The sequence below is a fragment of the Scardinius erythrophthalmus genome (genome assembly GCF_964197995.2).
Source record: "Scardinius erythrophthalmus genome assembly, chromosome: 7".
Classification (NCBI taxonomy): Eukaryota; Metazoa; Chordata; class Actinopteri; order Cypriniformes; family Leuciscidae; genus Scardinius; species Scardinius erythrophthalmus.
Window position 1 is genome coordinate 10782141 of NC_138227.1, and position 15899 is coordinate 10798039.

General features: G+C 36.8%; 1 protein-coding gene across 2 annotated transcripts in view; it reads right to left on the reverse strand.

The window, feature by feature from the left end:
* The window catches only part of ptgir (prostaglandin I2 receptor), a 53202-nt gene that overhangs the window by 11897 nt on the left and 25406 nt on the right, over positions 1-15899 (reverse strand). Inside the window, exon 3 of one of the 2 annotated variants that reach the window (XM_081370464.1) lies at positions 4453-7775. The exons of the other annotated variant lie outside the window; for it this stretch is intronic. Within the exon in view, the coding sequence (XP_081226590.1) occupies positions 7497-7775 (279 nt within the window). The 3' untranslated portion in view covers positions 4453-7496. Of the gene's footprint in view, positions 1-4452; positions 7776-15899 lie in introns of those variants that run through there. 2 annotated transcript variants of the gene reach the window in all.

The following is a 15899-nucleotide window of genomic DNA, read 5'->3' on the forward strand; positions in this document are numbered from 1 at the left end:
TATGAAACCGATTCTTCATCCAGTTCAGCATCGGTATCAGTGGTTTTCACATCTTTATTCCGAAAAACAGTGCTACTTGTGCTGACTAAATGAAATAAAAATAATAATGAAATATAACAATAATACAAGATCATTACATTAAACTATTATTACAATCTAAAGGCTTTGGCAATGTGGGAAATGTGGCCATGTAGGAGCTGGAAACATGACATTATAAATAAAGAATTCAGGTCAAGAAGGAGCCAAAATGATCCTACTTGCTTAATGCAAATTCCTGGACTTTTGTTAATGATTCGCTTGAATTGTGCAATTTTCCCTTCCTCTTTATTCCCACACTAATCCGACATGATTTTTTTATACTTTATACTGGTTGCCGTTGTATTCGCATTACACTCCTGGGCTGCAATTCCCAGAATCATCGTGAACAGGGCCGTCACTAGCGAATAGTGGTGACGTTTCTAGGAGCCCCCGGCCTTAAAGGGGCCCTGCGATTTCTACCGAGGGTGACCCACAACAACCCACACACACACACACCAGGATTTTATCCAAGGGGGAACCCGTCTTGCAAATATTGATGGCAGATGCTATGTACAATAATTCCGCCCAACATTATCTGAGATAAATTACAAACAAAATCGAAATAGCTTTTGACACAACCGACCCGACTTCGAATCCACCTTTTCCCAAACTTTTTTTCTCTTCTCCCATCACATATCAGGATCAAGTGTTTGTGTAGTGCTCTGTGAACTGCGTCAAAGGTTTCTATTTACACCGTGTTTTTGCAGCATTTAGCTTTGTATCCAATCACAGACATATCTGTTGAGTGTGTGCCAATCAGATGTTTCATTTAGTCAGAATCCACTCAGAACGGCTGAACTTTTGTTTAGCTTGAGTGCTTTACCAATTATAACAGGAGTTAGTTGCCTAGAGTTTTATAATGGTGTATAATTTTGGTTCTTGAGGTTGTAAGGGGTTCCTAAGTGACCATAATGCCAAATGCAGTGTGATTTAATACAACAGCTTTCAAGCTAGCTGTAAACGTGAACACATCTTTCACAAAGATAATAATAAATCACTGTTCCATAATAAAACTGCAATTATCACATGCTTTAATTAGTATTCCAGATAGCACACTTCCTATAATTTGTCTCTCATTAAGTATAATCGGATATGTTTTCTGCTGCCAAGACTCACTTGGCTGAATCTTTCAGGTGTAAGGACATGAACATAACTGCGTTTAAAATGTGTAGCATTGTTCAGTTCTTGATTACATAGTGTTACATTTCTTAGCTTAATTTCCATTAACTAATTCATTGCTAGTTTTTATAAGCGCTTAATGACACCCGAACTGCTTCTTCAAACTAATGAGCCTTAACGACAGGCCGTTGGCCTGTCCATTCATTACTTCATTACAGAGAGGGACTGTAAATGTCGTAATCTGTCTCACTTTATACTCCCACTGAAGCATCGCAGCATTACAATAGCCTAGACCGATAGCACAGAGCAAACATTGCACTCATAAACACACAATGCAAATGCCTTTGATGCTCGTTCCATCATTAGCCTTATATATACTGTATAAGTTAAAGGTGCTCTAAGCGATGTTGGGTGACGTCACTTCTTTTTGACTTTCAGTAAGTTTTTGGAGTTAATATTTACTTAATTTTTAGTCCATCTCCTACCCTGAAGTCCATTTTGCAGAGATGGACTAAAAATGAACTCCCAAAACTTACTGTCAGATTCTGGAAGATGAATTCTTCAAACAGTGGTAGAAGAGGATGTGGTGCTGGTCCTTCAAGAGTCACTCTCAATCTGTCTGTCTATAAAGCCTATAAAAAAAACAGTCTTCATGTATTTCACAACATTTCAACTTGTGATTCTGATTAAGAGGGGGTACATTTTTAGGATTCTTTACCTAACCTAAGTCTCTGAGACCCTGACACCTTGCACTTCTGGAGACTCCAGGTTGGTTGCAGTTCTGGAAAATGGTGGCGCTGGAGACTTAAGGGTTCCTGATGGTTTCACACTTAAAGGGATAGTTCACTTTGAAATTAAATTTTGGTATGTTTTAGCTTACCTCAAGGGCATCCAAGATGTAGGTGTCTTTTTTTCCGCAGTAGTTTCAATTTTGATATTTTTGGGGCAAACCGTTCTTGTCTGTCAGTCATATAATGCAGGTATATGGTCACTGTCTCAAAGAGCATGCACAGAGTCCAAATTAAACAATTCCCCATAGTCCAAATTAAACAATTCCCCATCGTAAGTATACATTGATGGCCTAAGACACGAAACGAGCGGTTTGTGTGAGAAAACGAACAGTATTTATATCGTTTTTACCTCTTGTAACACAGCCACGTCCAAGTGATCTGAGGGTGCGGGCGCTTCCTGCTGTGTGACGTGTACGCAGACTGGTGCATAGATATGGTGCACACGAATGTCTTTAATGCAACACCTAGTGTATATATCTATGCACCAGTCTGCGCACACGTCACACACCAGGATGCGCGCGCGCCCTCAGATCACTTGGACGTGGCTGTGTATAAGAGCTAAAAACGATATAAATACTGTTCTTTCTGTTCGTTTTCTCACAAACCGCTCGTTTCGTATCTTAGGCCATCAATGTGTACTTACGATGGGGAATTGTTTAATTTGGACGATGGGGAATTGTTTAATTTGGACTCTGTGCATGCTCTTTGAGACAGTGACCATAGACCTGCATTATATGACTGACAGACAAGAACGGTTTGACCTAAAAATATCAAAATTGAAACTACTGTGGAAAAAAAGACACCTACATCTTGGATGCCCTTGAGGTAAGCTAAAACATACCAAAATTTTATTTCAAAGTGAACTATCCCGTTAATTCTTCACCATAATTCTTCATTCTTTTGCAGTTAACATGCGTATTTTCTTCTCCACCTGTTTTTGTCTGACCCTGTCCAATGGTCATGCCTCAACTGCCATTTCTAGTATTGCATCCTTCTCATGGGCATTTAACAATTTCTGACTTTTCAGTCTTAGTTAAATCTCTTTTTTGGCTTGTTTTATCTGTAAAAGAAAACATGCCTAATAATTCTGCCTACCTGAATTAAAGGCATTTTTCACTTCCAGCCTTCATGAACAATCATATATCACTTATAAATGATTAAATACAAAAATAATAGTAGTTATTAAGATTAATATGGTTTGGAATTGGCCAATTGTGCCTGGGAATAAAAAATGATCAGAAAATCAACTTGCCTAATAATTCTGCACGCCCTGTAGCTAACTTCCCTCTTCATGCTTCTCTCTCCTCCACTCCCCACACCCCCCTTCATGTGCACGCACACTAACCCCCCAACCCCAACTCATTCTAGTCGGTTATTGGCTGGAACACTGTTTGTTATGTTTCGTGGTCCAGGCTGGGCCAGTTTGTTTTTCTTGTCTTTTGTGGAGCCTGGGCTGTCTACAGAGACCGCGTTTTTTACAGTGTGTTCAGGGGACGGGCAGCTAGCGGATGGTGAGGAGATGGATGTGACAAAAAAAAAAAATTGGCCCAAAAAACGTGTGACATCACTTAGAGCACCTTTCATTTAAGTTTATCCATAGGGTTTACGTTAAAGTCGGCATGATATCAAAAGTGACACTATTATCTTCTCAATGCATGTTACTCATGTTATTGTGAACAATTATTCTGTGCATATACTTAATTAAAAATTAATCTGTGTACATACAGTACATAATTAATCACTATGGGATAATTTGGTCTTCCTGTGATATGACTCACTTGACATCTTATTGATGTAGTCACATTAGCGATGTGGTCCACTGTCATAGATCACTGTCTATTGTCACTAATGAAGCACTGGTCCCACAGAAGTCACTTTCTAACCAAACAGCTTTCAACACGGCGAATCTGTGTGACCAACTTAAGCCAATTCTGGTATTCAACTCCCACTTTCCACAGTCCAATCAAAAACGATGGATAAAATCAAGGCAACACAAGTTTTTCTCTGTTTGATAAGCCATTTCAATTAAAATATGTCACAGTATGGTAGTGTTGGGCATAACATCCGTTTCATGTCAACTTTAAATTACCTTAAATATGTAAGCTTAAACTTTAACACTGTTTGAACTTTATGATAACATTATGCTTTCTTCCTATATCCATTTTGTTCTCATCTATTAATTTTTTTTTTCATAAGAAATCATATCTTCAATATCTTTGCCTTGCTATTTGAACAATTTTAGGCCAATAGTTTAAGATCAGGTTTGGCTTTATTTGGACATTTCAGTATATTTCAGTATTATTCTTGTGATATGAAACCAAAGAAGTGCTTGTATTAGAGGTCATGTATCATTTCTTTATAAACCTCAAAAATGTGCACCAATCTATGTTTTTTTTTATATATAGAAAGTTATAATGATTATCCCAATAGCAGCCTGAAGAAACAGACAAAGACATGTTTGTTTGGACAGGGTGTTGTGTTCTTTACTAAGTGTCTATTGTTTCTAGCTTGAGTCAACACTGCATGAACAAACCCAATGAGCACGAAGCAGTATCGACTGCACAACACTGTGCAAAGAAACATAAATACACAAAATATCACATCACATCACGACAGAGCATCAGATTTACATCACGCATGCAGACACTGCACGCTTTTAAGCGAACATGGTAGGGACGTGAATTTACACAGACTATACAAAGAGTTTTCTTAGTTAATTGAGCTTCCTTATCCTCCAGAACATTATACAGACTGTCTGAGGGTCACTCTCAGGAAAAATGTGATCCTTTGACAAAATACTGAATTTGTTCACTTTATTTGTTAGGTTTAGATTTTGAAGTGCTTTGAATTCAGCCAATTTGAATGTTCCCATTCAACACCATTAGTTTTTATAGAAAAAAACAAAACAAAATTAAGCTTTTTTTAAAATGTCATGCTTTCACTACATAATAATTTTGCTAAATTATTTATATTTTCTGAGAATAATTTCTGATTTGCCTTTCTTCCTGCACATGTTCAACCCTGTTACACTGCAATATATCCCTTAAAATAAAACAAGTGATTAGAATAGTTCAACTGTTCCTGGATGATAATATTACTCTTGGCATAAAGCATTGCAAATAATGTGGTGTTGTACAGTGATATTTGCTAGATAAGCTAAGGCTATTATTACACATTTTAACTCTGAAACATTGTCAGTGTAACAGGGCTGAAGCAAAATAATAATCATGGGTTATTATTTTTTTCCTCAGTGTAATGTATGATTTATTTAAAGCCACAACAAAATTAAACATTGGGAGGCCAATTTAAGGGGACAACCCCCCCCCCCCCATCCCCCCTCCAAAATTGTCCCTCCAATGTTTAATTTTCCGCAGTAACCTCTTGAAATTAAATATTTCCTGACAGTGACCCTGTAAAGCATATAATGAGACTGCTGTATAGATATCAATATCAAGTCTTTAGCTGCAGATAACTTTAAATGCTTCTTTACAATGACCAATATGTGTGGTAAAAGCAAATGTATTTTAAAGACAGAGATCCATGTTTTTGAATGAAACATTTAAGGTGATATTAGTAGCTTCGAGAGCGGGTATGAAAGCACACATGCATTTTGGAATGATAATTTGAACTTTCTACATCAGCTGAATTGTAAACATACTATGGTCAAATGTATTTACACTTACACCTTGTACTAACCAGACGATGTGTTAAAGCGAAGAGATAAAATCTCTTCCATGTAAAATTGATCTTACCCAACCCTGATCGCTTGGTTTCAGTTTTGGCAGCTGGGTAGCTCCGTACACAGTGCAATCTTATCGGTCCAAACATCTTTTCACTAAACACCAGATATCTTCTGATCATACTGATCAAACTGTCATATCTCACCTGGATAGAACGCAGCTCAAATGCCTTTTATTTTGTATTATTTACATTGTTATTACAGTTAAATTAAACTATCCATTCTTGTGTACTGCCATGAAAGTGAAATGTAATTTTGCATTTTTCACATAAATGCACATTTCTACAACACATCAATCCCTAAAAAGCTATTTAGGTATTATAACTTTAACTAGTATGAGTTCGACATCTGAAATTGATAACCTGTTATGTTACCCTATCCTGGTTAGGGTTCTGAAATTGTTTAAACTGTACATTTCTGAACTATGGGCTAATGAGCTCATCTGAATACAAATAAATTAATAATAATGAATAAAGTGTTTAATAACTTGTGTGGAAATAGCTTTATAATTTTAGTTAACGTGATTGCTTTAACTGCTCTCCTCAGATTCTGAAAACAGACCAAGCAAATGAAACTGTACAAACTGTACAAAGCGCATTAATGAGACAAGCTCTTTTTAGTTTATGATTGGTTTTCTGCTGCTAAACAACTTCTGTAACATTCTAGCCACGCTGTACATCTTTAACACTGCAATTTCCGTGTGTCGATTTTAAACGCTTGAAAGGTTCTATGGTTGGTGATAATTGGTAAACGAAAGCATGTAACTAGCCGTGTTTCCATTACCCTTCAAATTGCGCAAATTGAAATTGCGAATTGAAAAATACGCTCAATGGAAACACGTCAATTTCGCAAAAACTCCCATTTATCGCAAAAAAGTTTTTGCGCTCGCATGAGGTGGTTTTTCAGGCAATTCGAAAAAGGAATATTTCGCAAAACGGCAAACAGTTTTTGCGCATTTACAGGTCACCTGACTTAGAAGGCGCGGTGTGTTAGGACAGAATACGAGACAGTTCTTGAGAAGAAAGAATGACAGAAATACTGGATTCTAAACCTCAAAGAAATGCCACAATCAAGACCTCGGAGCAGAAATGAGGGAGAAACACCCAGAAACTCCTCATATGTGCCGCTCACAGTATAAGGGTCTTTCCTTGCCATTAATGCTTGGATAACACGCCTACGTTTCCTTCCATTAATAATAATAACGTCTAAAGCGGTACGTGGCTGTGACATATATAAACTTACCAACGTCCGTTGGCATGATTTTTGGAATGACTTATGGCGAGAGGAAAAAATGACGTTTTAGTCGCATAACATCAGTTAATGGAAACGCCGTCATTTCGCAATAGTTTTTTGTCGATATTTAGAAAAAAAATCGCTAAAGTTTTGCGCAAATCTTTAATGGAAACGCGCCGAGTGACAGTCTGTTTTCTACATGTGTGTGGTTTGTGGTAAGTGCCAGTTCCCCAAATGAATATTAGTTATTATTTGTGCCTTCACATTCTGTTCACTTGTCAACATCTTTGTCACCTGGTTGTTCACCCAAATTCTGTGGTCCACATGCATGGAAGAGCCTGTTTAGCGATGGCCGTTAGTTCACATATTTACTAAATATTTCCTCTCCATCACCATGAAGCGTCATACATTTTGACAGGTCCTCTGCTTGTCAATGCTTTTCTGTTTGGTTCTAGTACCACTTGACACATTCAGTCAGACTTTCCAGGCTTCCAAGTCTCATGATATATCTCATATACTGTAGTACGTGGTGTCGTTCACTGAGGGAGGCTGCAGTAGATCTGGCTCTTGATGCTGGGGCTTTGCTTGACGTTTCCAGCCTCCAGGGGGAAGGACAGAGAGCTTTGAGCTGCGGTCTTCACCGCATCTCTGGGGAAGCAGCAGTGCAAGAATTTCCGGATGTGGTTAAAGACCGCCTTACGGAAGATGATGAAGATCCAGGGATCCAAGATGGGGTTAAATGCAGAGAAGCGGAAAGCCATTAGATTCTGCTGATCATTCCCAACCGGACTAATAGCGTTCACAAAGCCACAGATCTGAGTAGGAGAGAGAGGGATAGAGAGAGAGAGAGAGAGAGAGAGAGAGAGAGAGATTAGAACAGTGGGAGATAAACAAACCACTCGCAAGACCTCCAACAGTCACATATTATACAGGAACATAATTGTATCCAGTATTATATCCAATCGTGCCTTGCACCCAAACAGCTGAGAACGCTTTAGCATTTCACAAATGGCAAAGATTAAAATGACAGATCAGAATTGAAAACAAATTATGATTGTTGGACTTGTAAAAGTGCTGAGTCCAATTTTTAGATTTAATGAAGTGTCAAATCTGTAAGAAATCAAATAGCTTTTAAATGTGCCATAGAAATAAGCCTTGTCACAGGACAATATACTGTATATATGAAGATTAATTGCCATTTAAGTGAAATTACTGAACTTAAATATACGAGCTTGATAAAAATGATCATTCTAGAAGAAAATTTCCGATGTCACTTAGAGGCTTTTGCATCTGAACTCTTCATATTGACTTGATTTAGTCACAATCCTCTAGGATTATAATTTGTCTATAAGGGAAAGCCAAATTGAGGTGTGCATAATGGTGTTTGACACTTACGTTTTAAAATTCAACAAATGAAGTTGTCAATTTGTCCAAAAAAAAATTTCATCTTTATAGCCGACCGACACACACTGACTGTACCATGTTATTTTTGTGTGGTCAGTCGTCACCAGTAATTTCTTTCCGTTTCAAATGGTATGTGGTGTGGAGAAATGGACTGTCCCTTATTTTCCCTAGCTGAAGTTGGCAAAAGTCTCAGACTTGTAGTCTACAAATATTTTGTATTTAAAAAAATTCACACAATGACAGCACTCTGTGTATAATAATAATAACCATATGATTTCAGGGAGTGCATGCTGAAAACAAGACAAAGCAAAGATTATTTGTATCATAGTTTCTGCAGTCAGGAACTGTCAAAAGGAGATGATTTCAAGACAAAACAAGTTCTCACAGAAACCTCAAGGAGAAGCGCAACATCCCTGAAGAATTTCCTTCTCTGAACGACTGTGTCATTATCAGTTCCACATTCTGCAATAAATATTTAACAGTTTTGTGATTAACACTGTGTTTTGCAAATACACGACTGCTGGCATATTTGTTTTCGGTGTCGCAAGCGTTTGGAATAAATCTCAATCTGACACTATGGCTGTAGATGAGAGGAAACACAGCAGATGCGGAGCGTCCCGTTCCTCTGTCCTCAAGAGCTCCGATTCCCACAATTTCACCAGATATGAATTTAATCGCTGCGTAGGATGTTAAAAAGCCATTTCACTTTTGGCACAGAACTTGTTTTTATTACATCCAATGCTTGTGAAAGTGATCCATTTCCTCAAATTTGATGTGTTTTTCATGTTTCGGATTCGGATCTCGTTCCTTAATAAAATCCACATCTGATTTCACATCCAACTTTTCTAATAAATACACCTTCGCTGCAAGCACAACATTCATGATGCTAGAATGTTACTGTTAATTCAGATTACCCCAAACTAAATGTAAACCCCTCACATACACATTCATTCTGAAAACATCAAGATTTTAATTCTTATAGAACAACAGCTGCTGAAACCAATACTGAAAGTTTGATTGTTATCTTTATTTTTTAAAAACATTAATTACACAATATTACACTGTTAACGGAAATGTATTATTATATATAAAAATATTGGGTAAAACTTTACAATAAGGTTTCACACTTACATGGTGAACAATACTTCTACCCAGCATTTATTAATCTTAGTTAATTTTAATTTAAGCATTTACTAATTATTATAATCAAAAGTTGTATTTCTTAACATTAGTTAATGCACTAACATGAACTGACTATTTTTATTAACAAAGATTAATAAATACTGTAACAAATATATTGCTCATTGTTAGTTCATGTTACTTAATACATACGTTTTAACAAATGAGACCTTATAATAACGTGTTGCCAAATATTGTTATTATTATTATGAATACATTTTTTTCTTTCAAAATAATACAATTATTAAAATAATCACATTTATTCATAATATTTCTCTATAACTCAATTACTTCAATATTAAATTAAAGATCAGTTGATATATTAAAAATAAAAGTGCTTATTAGTCTAGTATTGGTGCTTTATTCACTTTCTGTGTATAATTTATTTTCCGAATTTAAATCATATTGTTTTTTCATGCTGCAAACTGCAACTCTGCCGTAGGAGTTTATCACTGAATTACTTTTTAACTGTCTGACATCTCTTTCTGCCCCCTTATGATTGACAGGACATAATCGACTTATTACTATCAACAGGGCCGGATTTATCTCATATTGTGACAAAGACAAAAGCTAATTTTTCTTTTCTAGCCAAAGAAGAAAAGACTGATTTAAGATTAATTTAATTTCCCCGTATGTGGCTTTGGTGCTAATGAAAGGAAAAAACAAGATTAGAGAAACTAAACTATCAGCTAATATTTGTGGTCCAAATGCATGCCTTCCTCTTAGTGAGACAACATCTTGCTTCAGGGCTTCATTATATTCAGCCAGATCTACTAAAGGTGCAAGTGTCTGTGTGAATGACTACTGGATGCATTTTGTCAGGACAAATTTGCACTTATCGGATAAGAGCTTCAGGCAACACCTGTGACTACTCATACATGCTTAATCCTGAGTTAAGACCTTTAATGACCCCAAGTCAAGGACCCTTTTAACTCAGGGCTATGCAAAGCTTCACACTTATACATTTAAAAAGGGGATGACATTTAACAAGAAATGCACTATATACTGTTATATACTGTTTCTGAAGGATCATAACACTAAAGACTGGAGTGATGATGCTGAATATTCAGCTCTGATCACAGGAATAGATAATATTTTAAAGTATATTCAAATTAAAACCATTATTTTAAATTGTAATATCCTCACAGTATTACAGTTTTCTTTTTTGTTCTTTAATTTTGATCAAATAAATGCAGGCTCATTAAAAATAGTAATGTTTCCAAACTTTTGACCGATACTACATAAATATATATATATATATATATATATATATATATATATATATATATATATGTGTGTGTGTGTATGTGTATATATATATATATATATATATATATATATATATATATATATATATATATATATATATATATATATATATATATATATATGTATATATATATATATATATATTATTGTGACTACTCCCTTTTAAGTTAGTCTTAATTGTTAATAATTTAAAATAATATAATAACATTGCAATATAATCTAATAATGTTTATAATTTTAAATGACTAATATTTTTTATTTCATTTATATTTATTTTATGTTTTTTCCTCCCCGGCCATAACATGAAAATAATCGTCGTCTCGTATCCGTATCGGCCAGAATTTTAATATCAGTGCATCCCTACTTTTAAAATGACACTATACAATTTTGAGTGTGAAAAGCCCTAAACTCTTCACAGACATCATATCTGATCCCAGATACAGTGCATGAAACCAGATCTGAGAACAAGACCGGCATAGTTTCTGCTACTGTTCTGTATTTACAGGAACTCTCCATCACGTTCCACAGCTGCAGCGCTCTGATGATGTCATCGTTTATATTCCATCATCACAGGCACGCTGAGACTCAACACTGAAGTACAAAGTGTCCTGGATGCTGAAGGAGCCAAAAATCAACTGTAAAAAGCGATTTGTGCCGTGATAGATCAGCACATTGGCTGCTGTCTGTGGCCCTTCATCCACCGATTATGGTATAAAACATTAGTAAGCCATGAGTGCCGCTAATGACCCTGTCACTGATGTGTCAAACAATTCACGGTAGGTTTTCACGTCTTCGAGCACATAAATTGCCACCCAGTACCGCCAGCTCTGGATGTCTCGTTGTCAAAACACCTCTGCAAACACACCCCATAGCATTCCCCTACATGTCCCTAAGACCTCATATGGTCCTCCTGCACTGTGGGCCACAAATCACACAATGACTGATGTCTGAGAGAACACACCAGTTGGACTGTGATGTTGAAGTGTCCTTTGGATTAACCACCCAAACCTTTCAAACACAAAGCGAGATTTGTGTTTGTGCGAATCTGAGCTGCTCTCCAAAGACGGGAGCATGTAAAAAATGCAAATTATATGTAATCAGTAATGGTTACTTTGTCCACAAGAAGAAAAATTTACAACAAAACAAACTACTGTAAGGTTGGTCACAGTGGTTCAGGCTGCAGGATTGCCGAATGACGAAAGAAATGTTGATGTATGATGGTGTAAAACTACATTTTTTTTGTCTGTTACTACCCACTACTACTTAAACCAATGATGGAAATAAGCGCACTAAGAATAGCAAAATATGTGGGAAAGTATTGCTATAGTGTGACTATATTGTCAATACTGAATCAAAACTAGTTAGCACATCATTTATAATTAAAATAGTTTAATAACAGTATTTGGTTACACTTGAAATAGTTACAAAATAGATGTATGATATTGTTGGATTACATTTTTATTAAAAGTTTAGTTTAGTTTTTCCACTGCAATAGTATATAAACTGATAAAGTTTAGTAGACTGATTTCAGATGATTATTGAGTCTCCAGCAAAGAGTCTCCTTTCCTGCCAGACTTGTTTTCTCTATTGTGTTTTAAATAAGTCAGATCACTTGATTCTCACCTTTCGGAGCCCAGACGTTGAGTCGTTAGGTTGATTGACTTTCACCTATTGTCTTTAATGGCTCTGGGATGGCTTTTGGAATTGGAGTTCCTGGCCAGTATCAGCATGTGAATAGTTATGCTGATTCAATTGGACTCAGAGTAGGGTGTGTTCCCACTTCATTTGCATGCTTTATTCAGAGTTCCCGCCTCTATGTAATCCCTCCCCCTTGGAATGTATATAGCTACAATGTATAATGTTTTAGTTAGATCATGTTGGAAGTTTCTACAGCCGTGTACAGAGGAGTTCTCAATAAAGAATAACTTCCGTTGAACGCGATCCCAACTGTCTCCTGGTCTCTGCTTTGAAGAAAGAAAAACTTTACAACAGATGGTGCCGTGACCCGGATGGAGAAAAAGGAAACTCAAAGAACTGCATCTTGAAACTTCAAGCTCAAAGATCTCAACGAAGCTGACTGAGTTCCAGACTGAATCTTCTGAATCCAGATTGAAAACTTCAAGCTCCAAAAAGATCTCAAAGACTGATTTTTTTCCAGACGGAATCTTTCTCTACAAATGAAAGACTCGGTGAGTTTCACTCCATTAAAAGAACCAATGCAGACCAGTACAAATGTTTTCCTCTGCGCCGTTCAGAGAAGAAGTTAACAAACAGCTGTAGAGTTTGGTTAACTAAAGATAAGCCTCTAAAAAAGTTTTTTATTTTAGAGATGAAATTTACCCCCTGTTGTTGGCAGGGAAGTTTAACAGTTACATGTTAATATTGTGTGTATGCTCTTGCTAGAGAAGACCTATCTGTAAGCTAGAGAATTAGCTTTAGAATTAGATTAGCCTCATGTGCTAATAAGATTGTACCCTATGTTTGCAAGACAGTAGAGAGAAGTTTTTTTTAGTGTTTGTTTGTGGTAACAAAAAAATTCACAAAATGTTTAGGAAAAGTACTAGACAGATTACACCTTTTTGGACAGATAGTGAATTCAAGTCTTTGTTATCAGAGCACATGGACTCCATCGTGACTAAGCCAGTCAGATTGAATTTAACCAAGAAATTTGGCATTGATCCAGAGAAAGTGTGGTCAATTGAAGATTGCAAGAAAGTGTTGAGTGCATGTATCAGGAAGAAAAATCTGAAAGGCATCATCGGTTGTCACCGAGAATTTAGCTTATCCATTGCACAAGAACAAGCGCAGTGTATTGCTAAGTTGAAAGAACAGATCAAACAATTGCAGACTCAGGTGTCCTGTCTCAAGACAAACGTGGGCCATAACAAAGCCTCAACCAAATGTGATTTAGAAGACCAACAGTCAGAGGAAAGCTATCCTGATTTACAGTCTTTTGATAGTATAGAGGACAATGTCAATACAGATGTAAATGCAGTTGTAGCTAGACAAAAGCCTCAGGGAAAAGGTGTTGATACAGTTCCATTTGCAACCCCCATATTGCAGCCACAAGCAATCAAAACATCTTTAGGTCCTAAAGAGATTGAGAGAATTGCTGAAAGTTTGCCATCAGTGCAAAGAAATTTTTCTAAGTTTAGAAGAGCATTGATCAGCAAAATGCGGCTCTATGATATGACTCTAGCTGAAGTCACCCAGCTAATATCACAGATCTTGACTGAGTCAGAATTCAATGATTTTGAAAGTGCTGTAAATAATTCTGAACTGCAACAGGCCAGTAAAGATGAATTGAGAGAGGAAGTTGTTAAAGTGTTAAAAAACATTGTTGGACCGAAGGTGGACTGGTCAAAGCTCACTAATTGTGTACAGAAGGAGGATGAAACTGTTTGTGAGTACACAGAAAGATTTTGCCAGACCGCTGCCGCTTACAGCGGAATTGCAGACACTTCAGAGAAAGTGTTAGGTCATAATGGTCCTCTAGTTCGTGCATGGTCCGATGGTCTTTTGTCAGAACATAGAAATGCATTGCCTTTCTTAGATCTTACATGGTCAAATAGAACCCTGCAAGACAACTTGGACAGTTTAGCTATTTGGGAAAGAGACTTTGATGTCAAGGCAAGAGTAAAAATTGCAGCAGCATCCTTTAAGGTTAACTCAGAGAAGCCAAAGAAACGCAAAAGTCCTAGAGAAGCCAGTTGTTCTTACTGTGGCAAGCACGGACATTTTGGAAAAGAATGTCGAAAAAATAAAAATAACTTAAGACAAGTTAACAATGTTATGCAGCTCTTGCTACATTTGTTTGCTAATTTGAAGCAACCCCTCCCCTCGTCACTGGACTCGTGGGTAAGCTTTTTGAGGTGTTAACAATTTGGGCTGTGATTGCTTAATCTCCCCAGTAACTTACAACAAAGATGAAAGACTTATTTTTTTTTGTTTAATAGAACAAAAGGAAAGTGACTGTCACAGCCTTTGTTTGGGGGACATTCAGAAAACTCACAGCCATAAATGTTACACTGCAGAACACTACAATCAGACCTCCATGCTCTATATGATGTCTATTAAGACTGATGTTTCACTGGAGAATGAAAATGTGCCAATTTTCTCACACACTGTACAGTGTGTGCACAACACAGGGACAGAATAGGACACGGTTCAGTGAGGGCCCTGGAAAGAACTGACGCAACAGGCGTCGGGGGCCAATCCAGGGTGAAGACACTACCTCATAGGCCTTTCCTCATTTAGTCCATCCTTACCTCACTGGTCCATAGGTGTCAAATCAATTAAGAAATAGGGAAAGAATGAAACGACAACAGTACACTCTGAAAACGATAGAACCATTGTGTTTAAACTGCTACAACCGTAGTGTTTTGAAGAAATACTGCTCTCTGTTTTTCTGTTTTCTGTCTTACAGTGTGCAGATAAAACTTGATGGCTTTTTCAAGATCCATATGCAGCGACCGTCTCATCTGCGTATGAAGCCCCAACCTCAAGAAGACAACCAGACCCACTGCTGAACGAACTATCACAAAAGAAAATGAAAAATACACAACGCAGAAAATTCACGGACCCTAAATTGCATGTTTGTTTCTGTGTCAGCATGCAATTACAGATGAACAACACAGAGCAAGTTACACGTGCCTGTAATTTACACAAGTTACAAGAATTAACTTTTAAGTGTATAAATTTGTATTTTTGTGAGAGTTATTAGAACTCTCAAAGGGGGAAGTGTTGGATTACATTTTTATTAAAAGTTTAATTTAGTTTTTCCACTGCAATAGTATATAAACTGATAAAGTTTAGTAGACTGATTTCAGATGATTATTGAGTCTCCAGCAAAGAGTCTCCTTTCCTGCCAGACTTGTTTTCCCTATTGTGTTTTAAATAAGTCAGATCACTTGATTCTCACCTTTCGGAGCCCAGACGTTGAGTCGTTAGGTTGATTGACTTTCACCTATTGTCTTTAATGGCTCTGGAATGGCTTTTGGAATTGGAGTTCCTGGCCAGTATCAGCATGTGAATAGTTATGCTGATTCAATTGGACTCAGAGTAGGGTGTGTTCCCACTTCATTTGC